This window comes from Haliotis rubra, unplaced genomic scaffold (assembly GCF_003918875.1).
Source record: "Haliotis rubra isolate DU_JTF1 unplaced genomic scaffold, ASM391887v1 Scf1163, whole genome shotgun sequence".
Classification (NCBI taxonomy): domain Eukaryota; kingdom Metazoa; phylum Mollusca; class Gastropoda; order Lepetellida; family Haliotidae; genus Haliotis; species Haliotis rubra.
Genome location: NW_025765074.1, coordinates 248,237 through 273,096, shown reverse-complemented (window position 1 = coordinate 273,096; position 24,860 = coordinate 248,237). Strand labels below are relative to the sequence as shown.

The following is a 24,860-nucleotide window of genomic DNA, read 5'->3' as shown; positions in this document are numbered from 1 at the left end:
TCTTTTTTCTTTTTCACAATACAAAGTCGTTTAGCATCCCTCTATTTGGTTACCCACGAGGGCGAACATATCGGGGTCGCTATTTTTCATACGATGCCCCAGGGACAAAAATATCACTTTGTCATGGTGACGTGACGTCATGAACAAGGCTATGGACGTCACGCGTTTTCTTCTGTGACGTTGCGGTTCTTATTACGCGGCGACGGCGGGTAGCCAGCCCTGTGTTTGGAAAGAAGATTTGTGTAATAAACAGAATATTATATTCTGTGCTCATATCATACCATGTTTACGAACAATCGTGCTGAAATAGTGCGGTGCTCTCGCCTCGCCTCGGGAAATTCCAACTTTTAGGCACTCGTGTCGTAAACATAGTATGACATGGGCACTCATATAATATCCTCTATATATGAGTATATGCTTTATATGTCTGTAGAGAGCATTACAAACGGAGGAACAGAAGGTCGTCGAGAACCTTTTCGTCATTTGGGAACAAACTAAAGACCCTCTCCCAGTGTGGTAGTTCTTTTCACGGGCGCACATTTATTGTTATAAATATTAGCTTCATGTGGATTTAGAAACTTGTTTAGAATTATTTGTAGTGAAACTAACATTGACAGAAAAATGATTGAATCAAGGGGAAACAAAATATCAAGTATAGACGTGACCAGATGCTTGAACGGCAGTCAACGTCTGAAATGATTTGTGTCGAAATTAAGCTCTTGTTGTTTGCATGAACACGGCAGACAAGATCGTTCTAGAAAGCTTCAGGATGGGCGAGTTTCTCGAAGGTTTGCTGGACTTCGCGACAAGCGATTAGATTCTACTTTTCAAGCGTAGATGGTCGATTCCAACGAAAATTGTACACAGCTAGGTACTAAGGGGTCCAAAATAGAATTGCTTGCACCTTGTAATTCTTTTAACCAATGTACATATTTGCCTCTTATGAAAATCAGGTGCCATCACTAATCTCTAAAAGTGATAAGTTGGTGGATCAGTGAAGTTGAAGGCTCATTTTCTGAAGAACCTACAAATACCAACATCATACCTTTGTATATCCTGTGATTAGATGGTTATATGTTGCCTAACATCCAATTTCACTGTTGTTCTGCATGCACAATATGTTAATGACTATAGAAACTCTGAAGCCATATCATGGTTTCTTTCATGTTTTATAACCTAAAGCCTTACAAAAATAGAACCATTTTGGTACCTTTGTTTGATGTAAGTGAGATAGCACCACTTAGTGTTCTTTTCACAAACAAATCATTATTACATATCTATCTTATTCATCTGAGAGACAACGGGTGGAACTTTCGGTAAGTACAACAAATTTGAAAATGCATCAAAAACTAAATTTTCGGTGGAAGATAAAAACAATGTACTTGTAGGTAACAAATATCACATAATTCCTTGTATTTCATAAATGTTTATATATATGTCAAACTAAATCGTAGCTGGTTTATTAAAACATCGAACAGTTTGGAAATTGTTTATCTAAGTGCATAGGACATGTGAATAAATATTGTTTACAACCGGTTTAAGGCTTTCTTTGTTTTGTCTCAGTGTATGTCGGAAAGTAGCAATGTCATTTTAACTGATGGAAATATACTTCATCAAAAGTTTAGACTCACTAGAAACACTCACTATATGTGAATATGTATATATATATATAGTTGGAAAACCAACTGCAAACTTTATGCAGACGAATTGCACGAGGATCATGCATCAAATTGCTGAAAAGCATGTGCAAATATCGTACATGTGAACAGCTGCATTTTGGTGTAAAGTTTTGTTCAGAATTCGCCAATTTTCACTGATTTTATCATTTATTGAACTCATGACAATAATGTTTTCAACGTGACAAATTCGCTGTACAATACATCAGTTCATGTGTAAACATTTCCTTTAAACAGTATGGAATATTTTGCAAAATTTAGTTTAAAACAGTCGCCTGAAGTAAGTGGCTATATTTACACTTTGATGAGAAGTATCATGCAAACTTTTACTTTTATCACCAAGATCAACTTGTTTTCTGATATTTCAATCAAAAGAATTCATTATATCACTATAATAAAGTCTAAAACCACGAACTGCAGTGCATCCCTGAATAGAACATTTTATTGAACGCTCAGTTATGTAGCCACTTGAAATTCCAAGGAACCATTTCAATCTATTAATATGCAGTACTGCGTACCTAATCAGTTTACTTTATGATCTGCAATAATTGTCTTCGGTATAAATTATGTTATAGTAGCGTATTGTGTTCTCTATTTCAGTTTGTTAACAACGAATGTATATCATGTATTCTCCTTGTATGTGGCCGGAGGCCTTAAATACAATACACACTTTGACTTGACTACCTGCAGATTCAGTTGTCCATGATGTTACAGGCTATGTCAGTTTAGAAGAATTATGTACTATTTGTTGACAAGTGTCAGTTGTTTCATTTTTTCACACAGAGCTTACTCCAGTCACATACGTGGAAATATATGACTTGAGTAACCTCTGTGTGAAGAGAATGAAACTGCCTTGGTCTATAGGAAAACTAGAAGATCGATCATCTGAACGCAAACACATGAACACATACATGTACCATTGACCATCCCAACGACGACGATAGCAGCATACAACGTTAGTTTCAGGATTGCAGTCTGAATACAAACCCATGTGGCTATGGATATATATACAGACTCTTCACGAGCATGTCACGTGTGAGTTGTTCAAGAATGTTTTCTTTCCAAACAGTTTTCAGGTGTTCAATTCACGCTGAGTGTCAGGTTATATTTGCTCAGCTGTTGTTGCGTCTTTAATTCAAGGTATGAAGTGCCTGGAACACAGGGATATCGTTTCTGATTTCAAGTTTGTACTGGATCGCTATGGTTCAAAGAAGAGGTCAACAACTGAGTATCACGTGGTGATACACAAGAGGTTGCAGACACGTTCTGAGTGTACGTAGTAATATTTATAGGTATTGGTTGCAGTATATTTCAATTTTATTCCTTTCAAAGACCACACACGTCTGTCGTTGATGGTTGATCTTGTACTGTGTGGCTCATGGATCGGGGCTCAAGTGTTCAAGAGTTAAAAGTTTTTGTGTTGTTCGGGTAAATTTATTGTACCTCTTGTTTTCCAGATACCACTCAGTGACGCCACAGACCGCCTCCGTGGTGTAGTGAGTTGGAGCGTCCGCCCGGAGAGCGGAAGTTCGCGGGTTCGATCCCCGGCCGGTTCGATTCGCGGGTTCGATCAGTATAATGTGTCTGAGTGGGGCATTCATGCTTCACTCCGGCATGGTATCTCAGTGGGCTAGCACTATAAAACCAGCTTAAGTCTGGGCTAGTACAAGCAGCCGCACATACACATACACACGCATGCACGTCGTCATATGAGCGAAATATTCTCAAGCACGACGTTAAACCCAATAGACCGATCCAGTCCCGGCCGATAAGCCCCGCCCACTTCGTTTTGACGTTAGGGGGGACAACCACTGACTGATCACAATGGCGTCACCGCTGGCGAAACGTACGTGATTGCGAATGTTGTTGATGAATTCTGCTTGTTGTAATTTTGGTATCCATCGTTTGTGAATGATATTTAAAAGGAAAGTTATACGTATTTTATTTTCAATATATTTTAGTTGACAGGTTGTATAATTGGCGAGTGAAAATGAGTTAGATCTACATGCCCGATGAAAAATCGTCTCAGCCAACTCCTGAGATTGGGAAGCGTATTTCTACCAAATAATCTATCCGGCAATTCACGTTCGTCTAAGATGTTAGCAGGGGAAAGGTAACTGAATTATGTAGTTTGTTGCTTTTTCTCAAAACTTCCCATCGTAATATTATAAAAACCATGAACACAACCACATGTTCAAGTTGCGGGTCGTTTCGGTATCTATAAATAGATTGTCAAACCTGCGCGTGCCGCCTTTATTTATTTATCCGTTGTTCAAATTTAGTTAAATTAATAGTTTGTGAAAACATGTGTTTCTACCTTTAAGGAACAAAGCAGGAAAGCTGTATCCCGTCTACTACTTCGTCCACCTTGTTTGTCTGTATATATTATCTGGAAAACGTTACTGGACTTGTTAAAAGTATGTTTCCATAGATGTATCTGGACATACCAGGAAGCAAATATTCAGCAGCTAATCTGCGGCATCCTAAAATGACACTGAATATAAGGAAATCCATTTCTTAAATAATCCTTTCCAATTTATTTTTCTATGTGTACTTTGTTGTGGAATCCTAATCTACAAACTTCCACTATACTGGACTTCATGAACTGCCAGCATTTATGTACAGGTATGTCACACCACCATAAACACAAAGAATCCAAGACACAGTCTGCACCTGTGCACTGACACATCTTCCATAAATAGGAAACGTGTGATGCAAAATCTTTGAACAGAGGATCCACAGTTATCCAAACAATCAACTAGGATTGAAATAGAATGTTACACAAAAATACAAATATACTGCTTTCTTCAGATATATTTAACTGCTAACTACTAATGTAAATAAGAGGCAAAGAATATATTCAAAGTTTAAAGCTTTTTGTCAATAAAATTACATATTGACATTATTGCTTCTTAAACAATGATAATCTTTGTTTTATTAGATCTGAGACCATATCCCTTAGGGACATAACACTAATTCTGATCTATTTCCTTTTTGAGATACTTACTAGTGTCATCAAAATTATATTAAAGTTGCTTAAACATTTGGTAAAAGTCATAACAAAAGTTTAGGAAACCACATGAAAATGTCCTGAAGCTTTCACCTCCTGCAATTAAACAAGTGTGCAAATTAATATGAATTTAAGCTTATTTTCCAAATAAGCATCAACAAACCTTGAACAATTTGTCCAAAACCAACATCTTAATAAACACTACTTTGGCTCAGTCTTCAAATATTGGTAACCTCCTTAAAAAGCTGATGATTTCTAAGAAGTATTACATGAACTCGGGGTTGAATATATGTTTCAATATTCATTCCAGATACATGAACAGTCAACTTAGAATTCTGTCAGTTATTTGGTTCCAAGACTGAATAATGCCTGGGTGTGACCAAAACGTAGCCTTTGTTCTTTTTCAAATTCTCTGGATTTGGAAATAACTTTATTATGAGTGATGATACTAGTGATCACTTTCAGAATAATCTTATTAGTAAACATATTATTTAAAGACCAAATATATCTTAAAACAAACTAGCTAAGTTAGAACCAAGTGATTGTTCAGCCATGACATGTATATAGTGTTTGTTTGCCTAGTTATGCCTTAAATTCACATGAATCTGATATGTGATTCAATTAAGTAATTATTTATAATTGATTGGAATATTATCTATTTTATTACCTTTCCACGTTTCCTGAAGGTGGGAAGATTCTTAAAACATCCCTTGCTATCATTTCCAGTGAATTATAATTAAAATGACAGAACTATGTTATTACTCCTAAAATGTACCAATGTACCTCCCCTACATGTAAAAAAATTATGCTGTAACAAAAATGCAAAACAAATAATGTTCTCATAGTTAGGAAATAAACTTATATTTCACTCCGTCCGGTATTCCAGAAAGTCACTACGGTATTCTTTCTCACATATATAGTTTTCGTCTTCGATCCACATGGAGTAAGCTAAATCAATTCAAGGTCCCATCTCTTTATAGAAATTCTGAAATATTTAGGACATGGTTTTATAGACACTCATTTGATATTTTGATATTTTGATATTGCGTAATAGGCAACTGCTGACACTGACAATATTTCCGTTTGTATAAAAAATATTACTCCTCGAATATTTTGCACTATCAACAGATACTGTACTGTACATAGGCCTTCAGATTGTGCTTTTGAAACTTTAAAACATCCTAATATGTGACAAATTTCGGGAATATCTAAGGGCGAAGGCAACCATATCCACCACATTGTTCTTTAATGTAACAAGTTTTGATGTTTCGGTCGACCCTAGCCGAAATCAGCTCGCTGTCAGATTTCTTTACACTGTGTCACGGCTTTCTCGCCTGTCTCATTTCAGGTTTATGGTGTACCAACTCAATGTCCAGTAGTGACTAAAAACGTGAAGCAAAAACAATTTTGTAGTTACAAGAATTGTCCGTGTTCATAACACTTGCAAAATCCTAAACTGCTATTTGTTGTCATCTATTGGTAATGATTTTGCACATGTGAGAAAGTGTGTAAATTCGTGCAAATTCTCACATTCGAGCAGACGAAGGTTTCGTGAATGACGGTGCCGACATTTAACTGCTCGTTAGGCCTATCGAATTCTTTGATCCGCCTCAGATCTTTTGTCTTGATCGTAATGGTTTTGTTAAAGGTACACATCAAATCGCAGCAATATGTAATAGATATAGCGAGTGTAAATGGCATAATTCGAAGCACATCGCTTCGGAGGCATCGTTTGACCCCGGAAATAAATCTGACAAATCCACACAGCGAGCCCGGCTTGCTGATTGGCCAAAATTAACGCATGCGCCAGTTTTGATTGACAGACTGGATCGGTCTATTTCAGTGACGCCACATGTACCTCCTCACCAGGTTGGTACAAGGAACAAAATGTGCTGCCTGCTGAACTCTGTAGTCAAGTAACCACCACATACACCGTATGTCGATGTTATCTATGTGATCCCATATCGATGCTGATCTATGTGATTCCATATCGATGTTGATCTGTATGATTACATATCGAGACGGATCTATGTGATCCCATATCAATGCTGATCTATGTGATCCCATATCGATGTTGATCTATGTGATTCCATATCGATGCTGATCTATGTGATCCCATATCAAGCTTGATCGGTGTGATTCCATATCGAGGCTGATCTATGTTATCCCATATCGATGTTTATCTATGTGATCTGATATCGATGTTGATCTATGTGATCTGATATCGATGTTGATCTATGTGATCTCATATCGAGGCTGATCTATGTGATCCCATATCGAGGCTGATCTATGTGATTCCATATCGATGCTGATGTATGTGATCCCATATCGATGCTGATCTATGTGATTGTAATGCTAAAGTACTGTCGGAAATAGAAAAAACCCTGATGTTTCGCATTTATATCTACAATTTATGTAGTTAATATGTGAAAGTGTGAAATATCGGTTAAACTAAGTTCGGCCTAACTACAGTGTCAGTGGGAGGGAGATAGGAAACGTAGAAAAAGGACTTTACTGAGGAGAGACTAGTGCAGAAATAAGCAATGCAGGTTTTCTCTAAGTCCAAAGCGACTTGTTTGGAACAATCCATGACTTTATGCAACTTAGTGTGCGATGATACTGTATTGCAAAGGGCACTTTTTAAATGCCCATTTCAAAAATATACTTATCTTTAGTATAAACGATATCTGACGTAAACAATAATAACTTTAATACTGAAACTATTAAGGATGTAGCTACCATGGAGTCTCACTATCACCATAAAAAGAAACAGGTAGCAGGAGTCGTCTCAAAGGGTGTGTCAGGACGGGTTACACAAACGGTGGTTGGGGTCGGGATGGGTGATAGAGATATCAGCTGAGATAAGATAATCCTTTAGGGGAAATAGATTGGGGAAGCATACGGCATGTCATAACAATTTACAAATACTATCCAGTCCTGTCGATCATCAGGTGGTCATGCCACCTATATATTTTGAGACATTTAATACAAAGGCTGATTTAATCTTTTCTATAGGTATCATACTCTTTTACATATCTCCACGTAAACTTTGTGAAAGAAAGACACGTAAGATGTCAATCAACAGATGAGACATATTCAACACATAAAATATCTTTGAGATGACTCCTTGTGCCCGTAGGCAGCACATGCATTTCATGCCAGGTGAGTCGACGGTCCGTCGTCATACCTGGCTGAGCGACCTAATTGCCATTTATAGGCTGATCTATTGTTTTCAGCAACTGTTGGTATTTTTTTGTCCAATTTTACGAGTAACCATGCTTTCCTGGATATCCTATTACGCACCCCACTGCACGCCCAGTTAGGCCGATGTGGGTTATTTCGACATATGCTATTTGCAATTGTGTAAATCTTAGGGATACAGAGTAAAAGGTTAAAAACAGTTTGTTTTTACTATTTTCGACAGTACTTTAGTACGTAAGTATGCTTAAAGTAAGGCAAATCGTAATGATTTTAAGACGCTTCAGTAATATTTAATTTATGCTCTTCTCTGGAGGAGGTGTAAAATTGCACCGAAACACGTGTACTATTTGTATTCGCAACTGGGGTCAAACCACAGTCCTTTTACCAGTCAAGACTGTAGAGTTTTTCATAATACAAGCTTCCTTCGGAACTCCAAAGTTGTGTGATTCTTCTGCAGAAGGTTTATGCGAATGTGAGCTCTTTCACCCATTTAGGGAGGGATTACACTGATTCCATGGGGATACGGATCTATGTGATCCCATATCGATGCTGAACTATGTGATCCCATATCGATGTTGAACTATGTGATCCCATATCGATGTTGAACTATGTGATAACATATCGATGTTGAACTATGTGATCCCATATCGATGTTGAACTATGTGATCCCATATCGATGTTGAACTATGTGATCCCATATCGATGTTGAACTATGTGATCCCATATCGATGTTGAACTATGTGATCCCATATCGATGTTGAACTATGTGATCCCATATCGATGTTGAACTATGTGATCCCATATCGATGGTGAACTATGTGATCCCATATCTGTGTTGAACTATGTGATAACATATCGATGTTGAACTTTGTGATCAAACATCTATGCTGGTCCGTTAATTCCGTCATTAACCGTATCATACGGCAATGGTATCCCTGATATACCTATGTGACAGCCATGGTAAGGTGGGTATGGTCTTCTGTCGGACGTACATAACCATACGTGCCCTTTCTGACGTTTTCATCCTGAAACACAAAACGACGTTCATGTCGGCGTGCGGATGGCACCAGGTGTGTCTCCCGGATGTTGTCACGGTAGCAGACATCCAAAGTGTCACGCACGTGAATAACCTCGAAAGGTTTTCTGCTAATCACAGTGATCCATCCCTACACCATTACTGAACCACGTCAAAAACATTGTTCTGTATAACGTTAAACGGCATGAAACCGCTCATTTCATCTAAGCCACACTGGAAACTAAACATTGAGTCATCCCAAAACATACCGTTTCCCCAACGACGATTAAATCCAGCGCTGTCGCTTTTGACCAACGACGTCTTGCTGTAATGTCAACCGTACCATAACACATGGCCGTCGGGCATGCAGGTTCCATCTGTGAATCCAATTACGAATCGTCTGTCCATTCACTCGAGCACATGTAGCTCGGTGTATGTTATCTCCCTTTTGAGAGGCCAAGGTTTTGAAACGCGCGTTTCCACACGCCATTTGTTTACATTGTGTAGGTACATACGTACCGAACACTGAAACCGTAAGTGAATGTACAGTAACTGATGATATATAAAACGGTGTCCCCGTTTTAGGCATGTCGACGCATGCTTTTTAACGCCGCACTCAGCAATTCTCAACCTATATGGTTGTGGTATTTAATTAATCGAGTTTGGGACCAGACAATCCAGTGATCAACAGCATGAGCATCGATCTACGCATTTGGGACTCTATGGCGTGTCAACCAAGTCAGTAAGAATGGACTGGCTAAAATTATCGATAATTGGATATATCGTCCACAGGAAAAATGATCTATGATTATCGATATGAAAATTATCGTACATTTACTTTTCAAAAGGTTTTCTCACACAATCTGCAGTTTCAGGACTTTATTCAGGGTCTGGATATAAATTATGTTCAGGATGCGGTATTAATCCATGCAAAAACATTTAACCACTCACCAGTGATGTGAAATATATTCATTTCTTTCAGACATTTTTGCTGAAATTTTTTTTGCTCGATATTAACCGATAATCGATCGATATATAGTTCACGAATATCAATCTCTGTTATCTGTATCGACAGCCAGTCCTAAAAGCGGTATAATCGGTTAAACAGTATATGCGTTTAAACCCATACATTTTCCGTTGTGTTCATGGATAGTGGATGTATACTATTTAACAAGTTTCGCTAGCAATTAATGAGTTAAAATAGTGTCTACACGAAACTGCGTTCATGAATGATGTTCCCCTTCGATAATGATTTACAAATACGAGAAAACGCGGAAACTTTCCTTTATGGCTGCGTTGACCGGCTACACTGTCTTCGAAATATAATGCAGCATGTATATCGTAGAATCTGCAACAGTCACGGTTCAACATTTCAGCTCCCAAAATGTCGAAGTGAAATGTTTCTGCCAATACACTGCCGTATAAATAATTTGAAAAAACACACACTTTTTGGACATTTTTATTTTGTGCAAAGGGCACACGTCAACTCCCAGGCATCGACATAAGGGGGGCATTTCAGGGCACCACATTTGGCGTCGATCAGGTACAAGAGATGGCCGTTTGTGTTTGCTTTACCTCCAGGGATTGCCTCTGCTTCACCATCTACACAGACATAATCGCTGGAACCAGTATGTTCAGTAGGGCCGCCAAACAGATAGCCCTTGTATTCCAGATGCCAACCAGGAAAACACTCGTTCCTGGCAGGGACCATGATGGCACTTGTTCTGTGGTGACTCTGGCACACCACACACGGGACATCGTCTTGAAACAGCCGGTGTAGAGGAGCGTTCGCTGTATCTGTTTGATACTCAGTGCCAAAGATATAGCTTTCTGATGCTTCACTAGTATACTTTTCGTAAATGGGTGCTTCGGGGAGGCACAGCGTTGTTCCCGGACCCCCTTTCGCCTGGTAATTGCTTCCACCGGCATAACCTGAAATTAGTCCAACCATACTTATTGAGATATGGGTACCATTCTGACCGTAATTAATAATATTGATGATGACGATGATAATGATGAGGATGAATACTGACTGAACTGCCATAGTATTTCTTCACATGATGTAACCATTTGACATCCTTGGTCAAATGGGCGGTGAGGTGGTCTAGTGGTTAAAGCGTTCGCTCGTCACGTCGAAGGCCCGGGTTCGATTCCCAACATTCTTTGAAACCCATTTCTGGTGTCCCCCTCTGTGATTTTGATTTTGCGGTGTAAAACCATACTCAGTAAGTCAGTCCTTGGTTGAAAACAGAAAAGCAATGGATAATTCAACGTTCTCTTGTTTTCATATTCAATAGTGCATATGTTCCTCTCAATGAAAGGAATTATTCTGTTTTTAAAATTGTGGATTGCTGTAATTTTTCAAGTTCCAGTGTAGCAGTTTTCGTTTAAATACACAAGATATGAAGTAGACATTTTGACATCACCACCATCTGTTTTTGTACAAGAATCTATCCCATTGGTAATGCACTTCATTGCACGATAGACTTTGGAATTCCATAGAAACAACGTGATTATGTGTTAGTGATCATGAGTGAGTGAGTTTGATTTTACGCCGCTTTTAGCAATATTCCAGCGATATCACGGCGTGGGACACCAGCAATGGGCCTCATTCATTGTACCCAAGTCTTCATAGAACCCGGGTCACCGGCGTGACGAGCTAATGCTTTAAACACAAGGCTACCCCTCCGCCCCTATTATGTGTAAGATTTGAGGAGTGAGTTAGAAATGAGAGGAGAAAATGTTTACATTTTAATGACGTCCTAGGTATATTACAAAATAGCAACATTTCAAAACACCAACGTAAGAGAATGAACGGGAACAACGTAAATAGCGGCAACAGTTGTAGGAATGTGTCACTGAAACCTATAACACCGGGTGTTCGGACTAAGGTAAAAATGTCCTATCCGGTATTCAACCTAATGATTCAAACACGGGGACATTGCTGCATTTTTCAACTGACTCACACTTGAATTTCATGTTAGCCACATCTCCATGCTCAGAAGTTCTTTGATCAATGTTACAATATTCAAGGTCTAAGTATAGCTTTCAAAGCGTTTAATTGCAGACACGTGGGAGATATTTCCAAGTCTGACGCATCAGGGACCAAACTGATGTTCGATCTAAATCCCTATGCTGATTTGTAACAAATGTTACCCACATTTTTCAGGTGAACAGTTGACTTGCCTTTCCATGTGTTTGTAAGACGTGTCACGTGTAGGGCAGGGTGCGTCCCCCTTTTTGCGGAGACCTGTTTGTCACTAGTTGACAGTGATTCATAAACAGATGCTCACGATATAAGCAGAATCGTGCAATCGATGTTTCTACAAAACAAATCGAGCTTTGCTTACGTATGTGAACAGGATTTAATCGGTTGTATTTACCTTCGTACACGACATCATTTCCTTTCGGGCATGTTGTCCTTCCCCACCGAGTGAAAATCGCTCCTCCAGCTCCAAATAAAAGCATCAAAAGAAAAAATTCAGATCTCAATACAAACGAATACAAAGACGTTTAAGAATGCAGTACGAGTGAGTGAGTGAGTTAAGTTTTATGCCGCACTCAGCAACATTCCAGTTGTATTGCAGCGGTCTGTACATAATCGACTCTGCACCAGACAATCCAGTGATCAACAGCATGAGCATCGATCTACTCAACTGGGATACTATGACATGTGTCAGCCACATCAGCGAGCCTGTTCACCCGATCCCGTTAGTTGCCTCTTACGACAAGCATGGGATACTGAAGATCAATTCTAACCCGGACCTTCACGGGTTAATGCAGTATGACATCATAGTGTTGGTTCCGTTTGTACAGTAACCTTGCTGAAATCAGAAGCGTTTACCCGAGCCGGTCCAATGCGGAGAGTCAGTTTCAGGTGGTATAATCTTCTCTCCCAGGTGTAACCTCAGGAGTGATTTCAGATCATGCAGGAATCTCCGGTCGGCGGGGCAGTCCGCATTGTTTTGATTCAAGGCGGCAGCTGTGCCAAAGGAAACAAATCATACCCAGTGTAGGAACGTCTCTAACTTATCAATACATTTAATTATGCGTCAGATATGTCTACCTGATGTGTTCTTATACTAGCAGGATATGTCCTTGACATAGTCACATCACTTGTTCCTATCGACTTCGACATAACAATTGTTCATATCTTAGTTGAACTACAAGGACACAACACCATGGTTGTTCATTTCGCAGGTGGACACCATTGACACAACAACATGATTGTTCAAATCGCATCTAGACACCATTGACACAACAACATGATTGTTCATATCGCAGGTGGACACCATTGACACAACAACATGATTATCCATACCGCAGGTGGACACCATTGACACAACAACATGATTATCCATACCGCAGGTGGACACCATTGACACAACAACATGATTCTTCATATCGAAGATGGACACCACTGACTCAACAAAATGATTGTTCATATCGCAGGTGGACTGCATTGACACAACAATATGGCTGTTCATATCGCATCTAGACACCATTGACACAACAACATGATTGTTCATATCGCAGGTGGACACCATTGACACAACAACTTGATTGTTCATATCGCACCTGGACACCAATGACAACAAGAACATGGTTGTTCATATCGCATGTAGACACCACTGAGATAACAACATGGATCTAAATATCGCATCTAGACACCACTGACATAAGAACATGATTGTTCATATCGTAGATGGACACCATTGACACAACAACATGATTGTTCATATCACATCTAGACACCATTGACACAACAACATTGATGTACATATCGCAGGTGAACATCATTGAGACAACAACATCATTGTTCATATCGCAGGTGGACACCATGATATAACAACAAGGATGTACATATCGCAGTTGGACACCATTGACAAAACAAAATCATTGTTCATATCGCAGGTGGACACCATTGACACAACAACATGGATGTTCATATCGCAGGTGGACACCATTGACACAACAACATGATTGTTCATATCGCAGGTGGACACCATTGACACAACAACATGATTTTTCATATCGCAGGTGGACACCATTGACACAACAACATGATTGTTCATATCGCAGGTTGACACCATTGACACAACAACATGATTGTTCATATCGCATCTGGACACCATTGACACAACAACATGGTTGTTCATATCGCATCTAGACACCACTGACATAACAACATGATTGTTCATATCGCAGGTGGACACCATTGACATAACAACATGATTGTTCATATCGCAGGTGGACACCATTGACACAACAACATGATTGTTCATATCGCAGGTGGACACAACATTGACACAACAACATGATTGTTCATATCGCAGGTGGACACCATTGACACAACAACATGATTGTTCATATATCGCCATTGACATAACAACACCATTGTTCATATCGCAGGTGGACAACATGATTGTTCATATCGCAGGTGGACACCATTGACATAACAACATGGATTGTTCATATTGTTCATCTAGAGGTGGACACCATTGACACACCATGATTGTTCATACGCAGGTGGACAATTGAACATGATTGTTCATATCGCAGGTGGACACCATTGACACAAACATGATTGTTCATAACAAACATGATTGTTCATATCGCAGGTGGACACCATTGACACAACAACATGATTTTTCATATCGCAGGTGGACACCATTGACACAACAACATGATTGTTCATATCCGCAGGTGGACACCATTGACACAACAACATGATTGTTCATATCGCATTTAGACACCATTGACATAACAACATGGATGTAAATATCGCATCTAGACACCACTGACATAATAACATGATTGTTCACATCGCAGTTGGACACCATTGACATAACAACATGATTGTTCATATCGCAGATGGACACCATTGACACAACAACATGGTTGTTCATATCGCAGGTGGACACCATTGACACAACAACATGGTTGTTCATATCGCAGGTGGACACCATTGACACAACAACATGATTGTTCATATCGCAGGTGGACACCATGACATAACAACATGGATGTACATATCGCAGGTGGACACCATTGACACAACAACATGATTGTTCATATCGCAGGTGGACACCATTAACACAACAACATGATTGTTCATATCGCAGGTGGACACCATGACATAACAACATGGATGTACATATCGCAGGTGGACACCATTGACACAACAACATGATTGTTCATATCGCAGGTGGACACCATTGACACAACAACATGATTGTTCATATCGCAGGTGGACACCATGATACAACAACATGGATGTACATATCAAAGGTGGACACCATTGACACAACAACATGATTGTTCATATCGCAGGTGGACACCATTGACACATAACAACATGATTGTTCATATCGCAGGTGGACACCATTGACACAACAACATGATTGTTCATATCGCAGGTGGACACCATTGACACAACAACATGATTGTTCATATCGCAGGTGGACACCATTGACACAACAACATGATTGTTCATATCGCATAGACACCATTGACACAACAACATGATTGTTCACATCGCAGAACACCAATCATATCGCATCTGGACATTATTGACATAACAACATGACTTTTCATATCGCAAGTGGACACCATTGACACAACAACATGATTTTGCATATCGCAGGTGGACACCATTGACACAACAACATGATTTTTGATAGCGCAGGTGGACACCATTGACACAACAACATGGATGTAAATATCGCATCTAGACACCACTGACATAATAACATGATTGTTCACATCACAGTTGGACACCATTGAAATAACAACATGATTGTTCATATCGCAGATGGACACCACTAACACAACAACATGGTTCTTCATATCGCAGGTGGACACCATTGACACAACAACATGTTCATATCGCAGGTGGACACCATTAACACAAGAACATAATTGTTCACATCGCAGGTGGACACCATGACATAACAACATGGATGTACATATCGCTGGTGGACACCATTGACACAACAACATGGTACTTCATATCGCAGGTGGACAACATTGACACAACAACATGATTGTTCATATCGCAGGTGGACACCATGACATAACAACATGGATGTACATATCGAAGGTGGACACCATTAACACAACAACATGATTGTTCATATCGCACGTGGACACCATTGACAAAACAACATGATTCATAATAGCACAGGTGGACACCATTGACACAAGAACATGATTGTTCATATCCCTTCTAGACATCACTGACATAACAACATGGATGTAAATATCGCATCTAGACACCACTGACATAACAACATAATAGTTGACATCGAAGGTGGACACCTTTGACACAACAAAATCATTGTTCATATCGCAGGTGGACAACATTGACACAACAACATGATTGTTCATATGGCAGGTGGACGCCATTGACACAACAACATATTTGTTCATGTCGCATCTAGACACCATTGACACAAGAACATGGTTGTTCATAATGCATCTAGACACCACTGACACAATAACATGATTATTGATATTGCAGGTGGACACCATTAACATAACAACATGACTGTTCATATGGCAGGTGGACACCAATGACACAACATCATGATTGTTCATATCGCAGGTGGACACGATTGACACAAGAACATGGTTGTTCATATCGCATCTAGACTCCACTGACATAATAACATGACTGTTCTTATCGCAGGTGGACACCATGACCTAACAACATGACATAACAACATGGATGTACATATCGCAGGTGGACACCATTGACACAACAACATTATTGTTCATATCGCAGGTGGACAACCATGACATAACAACATGATTGTTCATATCGCAGGTGGACACCATTGACACAACAACATGATTGTTTATATGGCAGGTGTACACCACTGACACAATAACATGATTATTGATATCGAAGGTGAACACCTTTAACACACCAACATAATTGCTCAAATTGCAGGTGGACACCACTGACATAACAACATGATTGTTCAACTGGCAGTTGGACACCATTGACACAACAACATGATCGTTCATATCGCAGGTGGACACCATTGACACAGGAACATGGTTGTCCATATTGCTTCTAGACACAACTGACATAACAACATGATTGTTCACATCGCAGATGGACACCATTAACACAACAACATGATTGTTCAAATCCCAGGTGGACACCATTGACATGACAACATGATTGTTCTTATCGCAGGAAGACACCACTGACACAAGGACATGATTGTTCATATCGCATCTAGACACTACTGACATAACAACATGATAGTTCACGTCGCAGATGGACACCATTGACGCAACATCATGGTTGTTCATATCGCAGGTGGACACCATTAACACAAGAACATGATTGTTCATATCGCAGGTGGACACCATTGACACAACAACATGATTGTTCATATCGCAGGTGGACACCATTGACACAACAACATGATTGTTCATATCGCAGGGTGACACAACAAACATGACACCATGCAGGTTGATTGACACATGGATGTACATATCGCAGGTGGACACCATTGACAAATAGACATGATTGTTCATATCGCAGGTGGAGATCACTGACACAACAACATGATTGTTCATATCGCTGATGGACACCATTGACACAACAACATAATTGTTCATATCGGCTCTAGGCACCATCGACACATGAACATGGTTGTTCATATCGCACCTAGACATTATTGACATAACAACATGACTTTTCATATCGCAAGTGGACACCATGACACAACAACATGATTTTCCATATCGCAGGTGGACACCATTGACACAACAACATGATTGTTCATATCGCAGGTGGACACCATTGACACAAGAACATGGTTGTCCATATCGCATCTAGACACCACTGACATAACAACATGATTGTTCATATCGCAGGTGGACACCATGACATAACAACATGGATGTACATATCGCAGGTGGACACCATTGACACAACAACATGGTTGTTCATATCGCAGGTGGACACCATTGACACAACAACATGATTGTTCATATCGCAGGTGGACACCATTGACACAACAACATGGATGTACATATCGCAGGTGGACACCATTGACACAACAACATGATTGTTCATATCGCAGGTGGACACCATTGACACAACAACATGATTGTTCATATCGCAGGTGGACACCATGAGATAACAACATGGATGTACATATCGCAGGTGGACACCATTGACACAAAAACATGATTGTTCATATCGCAGGTGGAGATCATTGACACAAAAACATTATTGTTCATATCGCGTGTGGAAATCATGACATTACAACACGGATGTACATATCGCAGGTGGACACCATTGACACAACAACATGATTGTTTATATGGCAGGTGTACACCACTGACACAACACACAATAACATGATTATTGATATCGCAGGTGAACACCATTAACACAACAACATGATTGTTCATATCGCAGGTGGACACCATTGACATAACAACATGATTGTTCATATGGCAGTTGGACACCATTGACACAACAACATGATTGTTCATATCGCAGGTGGACACCATTGACACAACAACATGATTGTTCATATCGCAGGTGGACACCACTGACACAACAACATGATTGTTCTATCGCAGGTGGACACCATGACATAACAACATGGATGTACATATCGCAGGTGGACACCATTGACACAAAAACATGATTGTTCATATCGCAGGAGGACACCATTGACACAACAACATGGTAGTTCATATCGCAGGTGGACACCATTGACACAACAACATGATTGTTCATATCGCAGGTGAACACCATTGACACAACAACATCATTGTTCATATCGCAGGTGGACACCATGACATAACAACATGATTGTTCATATCGCAGGTGGACACCATGACATAACAACATGGATGTACATATCGCAGGTGGACACCATTAACAAAACAACATTATTGTTCATATCGCAGGTGGACACCATGACACAACAACATGATTGTTCATATCGCAGGTGGACACCATGACATAACAACATGGATGTACATATCGGAGGTGGACACCATTAACAAAACAACATTATGGTTCATATCATTGACACAACAAACAACATGATTGTTCATATCGCAGGTGGACATCATGACATAACAACATGATTGTTTATATGGCAGGTGTACACCATTGACACAATAACATGATTGTTCATATCGCAGCTGGACACCACTGGACATAACAACATGATTGTTCACACTGGCACAACACCATTGATTGTTCAACATGATTGTTCATATCGCAGGTGGACACCATTGACACAACAACATGGTTGTCCATATTGCTTCTAGGCACCACTGACATAACAACATGATTGTTCACAGATGGACACCATTGACGCAACATCATACATATCGCAGGTGACACCATTAACACGAGAACATGATTGTTCATATCGCAGGTGGACACCATTGACATAACAACATGGATGTACATATCGCATCTGGACACCATTGACACAACAACATGATTGTTCATATCGCAGGTGGACACCATTGACACAACAACATGATTGTTCATATCGCAGGTGGACACCATTGACACAACAACATGATTGTTCATAGCAGGTGGACACCATTGACACAACAACATGATTGTTCATACCGCAGGTGTACACCATTGACACAAGAACATGAATGTTCATATAGCATCTAGACACCATTGACATAACAACATTGATGTAAATATCGCATCGCAGACACCATTGATTGACATAACAACATGGTTTGTTCATATCGCAGGTGGACACCATTGACAAACAACATGGATGTTCATATCGCATCGCCACCACTGACATAACAACATGGATGTAAATATCGCCTCTAGACACCATTGACATGACAACATGATTGTTCATATCGCAGGTGGACACCATTGACACAACAACATGATTTTTCATATCGCAGGTGGACACCATTGACACAACAACATGATTGTTCATATCGCAGTTGGACACCATTGACAAAAACATGCTTGTTAATATCACATCTAAACACCACTGACATAACAACATGATTGTTCTTATCGGAGGTGGACACCATTGACACAACAGGATGATTGTTCATATCGCATCTAGACACCATTGACATAACAACATGGTTGTTCATATCGCAGGTGGACACCATTGACACAACAACATGATGATTGTTCATATCGCATATAGACACCACTGACATAACAACATGGTTGTACATATCGCAGGTGGACACCATTGACACAACAACATGGTTGTTCATATCGCAGGTGGACACCATTGACACAACAACATGATTGTTAATATCGCATCTAGACACCACTGACATAACAACATGGATGTAAATATCGGAGGTGGACACCAATGACTCAACAACATGTTTGTTCATATTCCATCTAGACACCACTGACATAACAAAATGGATGTACATGTCACAGGTGGGCACCATTGACACAACATCATTGTTCATATCACAGGTGGACACCATTGACACAACAACATGCTGGTTCATATCGCATCTAGACACCACTGACATAACAACATGGATGTAAATATCGCCTCTAGACACCATTGACATAACAACATGATTGTTCATATGGCAGATGGACACCATTGACACAACAACATGATTGTTCATATCGCAGGTGGACACCATTGACACATCAACATGATTGTTCATATCGCAGGTGGACACCACTGACACAACAACATGATTGTTCTTATCGCAGGTGGACACCATGACATAACAACATGGATGTACATATCGCAGGTGGCCACCATTGACACAAAAAACATGATTGTTCATATCGCAGGTGGACACCATTGACACAACAACATGGTAGTTCATATCCCAGGTGGACACCACTGACACAACAACATGATTGTTCATAACGCAGGTGAACACCATTGACACAACGACATTATAGTTCATATCGCAGGTGGACACCATGACATAACAACATGATTGTTCATATCGCAGGTGGACACCATGACATAACAACATGGATGTACATATCGGAGGTGGACACCATTAACAAAACAACATTATGGTTCATATCGCAGGTGGACACCATGACAGAACAACATGATTGTTCATATCGCAGGTGGACACCATGACATAACAACATGGATGTACATATCGGAGGTGGACACCATTACAAAACAACATTATTGTTCATATCGCAGGTGGACACCATGACAGAACAACATGATTGTTCATATCGCAGGTGGACATCATGACACAACAACATGATTGTTTATATGGCAGGTGTACACCATTGACACAATAACATGATTGTTCATATCGCAGCTGGACACCACTGACATAACAACATGATTGTTCAACTGGCAGTTGGACACCATTGACACAACAACATGATTGTTCATATCGCAGGTGGACACCATTGAGATAGGAACATGGTTGTCCATATTGCTTCTAGGCACCACTGACATAACAACATGATTGTTCACATCGCAGATGGACACCATTGACGCAACATCATAGTTGTTGATATCGCAGGTGGACACCATTAACACGAGAACATGATTGTTCATATCGCAGGTGGACACCATGAGATAATAACATGGATGTACACATCGAAGGTGGACACCTTTGACACAACAACATGATTGTTCATATCGCAGGTGGACACCATTGACACAACAACATGATTGTTCATATCACAGGTGGACACCATTGACACAACAACATGATTTTTCATAGCGCGATGGACACCATTGACACAACAACATGATTGTTCATACCGCAGGTGGACACCATTGACACAAGAACGTGGATGTTCATATAGCATCTAGACACCATTGACATAACAACATTGATGTAAATATCGCATCTAGACACCATTGACATAACAACATGGTTGTTCATATCGCAGGTGGACACCATTGACACAACAACATGCTGGTTAATATCGCATCTAGACACCACTGACATAACAACATGGATGTAAATATCGCCTCTAGACACCATTGACATGACAACATGATTGTTCATATCGCAGATGGACACTATTGACACAACAGCCTGATTTTCCATATTGCAGTTGGACACAATTGACACAACAACCTGATTGGCCATATCGCAGTTGGACACCATTGACAAAAAAACATGCTTGTTAATATCACATCTAAACACCACTGACATAACAACATGGATGTACTTATCGGAGGTGGACACCATTGACACAACAGGATGATTGTTCATATCGCATCTAGACACCATTGACATAACAACATGGTTGTTCATATCGCAGGTGGACACCATTGACACAACAACATGATTGTTCATATCGCATATAGACACCACTGACATAACAACATGGTTGTTCATATCGCAGGTTGAGTCCATTGACATCACAACATTGTTGTTCATATCGGAGGTGGACACCATTGACACAACAACATGATTGTTAATATCGCATCTAGACACCACTGACATAACAACATGGATGTAAATATCGGAGGTGGACACCAATGACTCAACAACATGTTTGTTCATATTCCATCTAGACACCACTGACATAACAAAATGGATGTACATGTCACAGGTGGGCACCATTGACACAACATCATTGTTCATATCACAGGTGGACACCATTGACACAACAACATGCTGGTTCATATCGCATCTAGACACCACTGACATAACAACATGGATGTAAATATCGCCTCTAGACACCATTGACATGACAACATGATTGTTCATATCGCAGATGGACACTATTGACACAACAGCCTGATTTTTCATATTGCAGTTGGACACAATTGACACAACAACCTGATTGGCCATATCGCAGTTGGACACCATTGACAAAAAAACATGCTTGTTAATATCACATCTAAACACCACTGACATAACAACATGGATGTACTTATCGGAGGTGGACACCATTGACACAACAGGATGATTGTTCATATCGCATCTAGACACCATTGACATAACAACATGGTTGTTCATATCGCAGGTGGACACCATTGACACAACAACATGATTGTTCATATCGCATATAGACACCACTGACATAACAACATGGTTGTTCATATCGCAGGTTGAGTCCATTGACATCACAACATTGTTGTTCATATCGGAGGTGGACACCATTGACACAACAACATGATTGTTAATATCGCATCTAGACACCACTGACATAACAACATGGATGTAAATATCGGAGGTGGACACCAATGACTCAACAACATGTTTGTTCATATTCCATCTAGACACCACTGACATAACAAAATGGATGTACATGTCACAGGTGGGCACCATTGACACAACATCATTGTTCATATCACAGGTGGACACCATTGACTCAACAACATGTTTGTTCATATTCCATCTAGACACCACTGACATAACAAAATGGATGTACATGTCACAGGTGGGCACCATTGACACAACATGATTGTTCATATCGCAGGTGGACACCAATGACACAACAACATGTTTGTTCATATTCCATCTAGACTCCACTGACATAACAAAATGGATGTATATGTCACAGGTGGACACCATTTACACAACAACATGGTTGTTCAAAGAGCAGGTGGACACCACTGACACAACAACATGATTGTTCATATCGCACCTAGACACCACTGACATAACAACATGATTGTTCTCATCGCAGGTGGACATCATTGACATAACAACATGATTGTTAATATCGTTGATGGACATCATTGACACAACAGCTTGATTGTACATATCGCATCTAGACACCATTGACACAACAACATGGTTGTTCATATCGCAGGTGGACACCATTGACATAACATCATGGTTGTTCATATCGCAGGTGGACACCATTGACATAACAACATGATTGTTCATATCGCAGATGGACAGCATTGACACAACAACCTGATTGTTCATATTGTCTTTGGACACAATTGACACAACAACCTTATTGTCCATATCGCAGTTAGACACCATTGACACAACAACATGATTTTTAATATCGCATCTAGACACCACTGACATAACAACATGGATGTACATATCGGAGGTGGACACCATTGACACAACATGATTGTTCATATCGCAGGTGGACACCAATGACACAACAACATGTTTGTTCATATGCCATCTAGACACCACTGATATAACAAAATGGATGTACATGTCACAGGTGGACGCCATTGACACAACAACATAATTGTTCATAAAGCATCTAGACACCACTGACACAACAACATGATTGTTCAAAGCGCAGGTGGACACCATTGACACAACAACATGATTGTTCATATCGCAGATGGACACCAGTGACACAACAACATGATTCTTCATATCGCAGATGGACACCATTGACACAACAACATAATTGTTCATAACGCATCTAGACACCATTGACACAACAACATGGTTGTTCATATCGCATCTAGACACCATTGACACAACGACATGATTATTGATATCGAAGGTGGACACCACTGACACAACAACATGATTGTTCATAGCGCAGGTGGACACCATTGACACAACAACATGATTGTTCATATCGCAGTTGGACACAATTGACACAACAACATGATTGTTCATATCGCAGGTGGACACCTTTGACATAAAAACATGATTGTTCATAACGCAGATTGACACCATTCATATAACAAAATGCTTCATTCAAATCAGGGCACGTCATATACTAACCCGCAGATTCATTTGTGAAGGTTATGTCAGTTAAGACGAATTATATACTAATTATTGACAAAGGTGACTTTCATATCCTCGATAATCTCCAGGGTATACGTTCCGATAACTCTCCACTATAGTTGAGGGTGAGACTTTCATGACCTTTAGGAAAACTAGAGAATCGATGATCTAACCGTGAACACATGAACACATACCTGTGACTATCCCAGCCAGGACGATGACAGCAGCATACAGCGTTAGCTTCATGATTGCAGTCTGAATACAAACCCATGTGGTTGTGGTTATA

The 24,860-nt window shown here is 39.9% G+C and overlaps 1 protein-coding gene across 1 annotated transcript; it reads right to left on the bottom strand.

The window, feature by feature from the left end:
* Positions 1–10,347: 10,347 nt before the first annotated feature.
* On the bottom strand, positions 10,348–24,860 carry LOC124256616. Its single transcript, XM_046690592.1, has 4 exons — positions 24,769–24,860; positions 12,747–12,884; positions 12,286–12,354; positions 10,348–10,834 (listed from the first exon to the last, which is right to left on the bottom strand). Exons 1-4 carry the CDS (start codon positions 24,818–24,820, stop codon positions 10,362–10,364), a joined length of 732 nt encoding a protein of 243 aa, XP_046546548.1. The 5' UTR covers positions 24,821–24,860; the 3' UTR covers positions 10,348–10,361.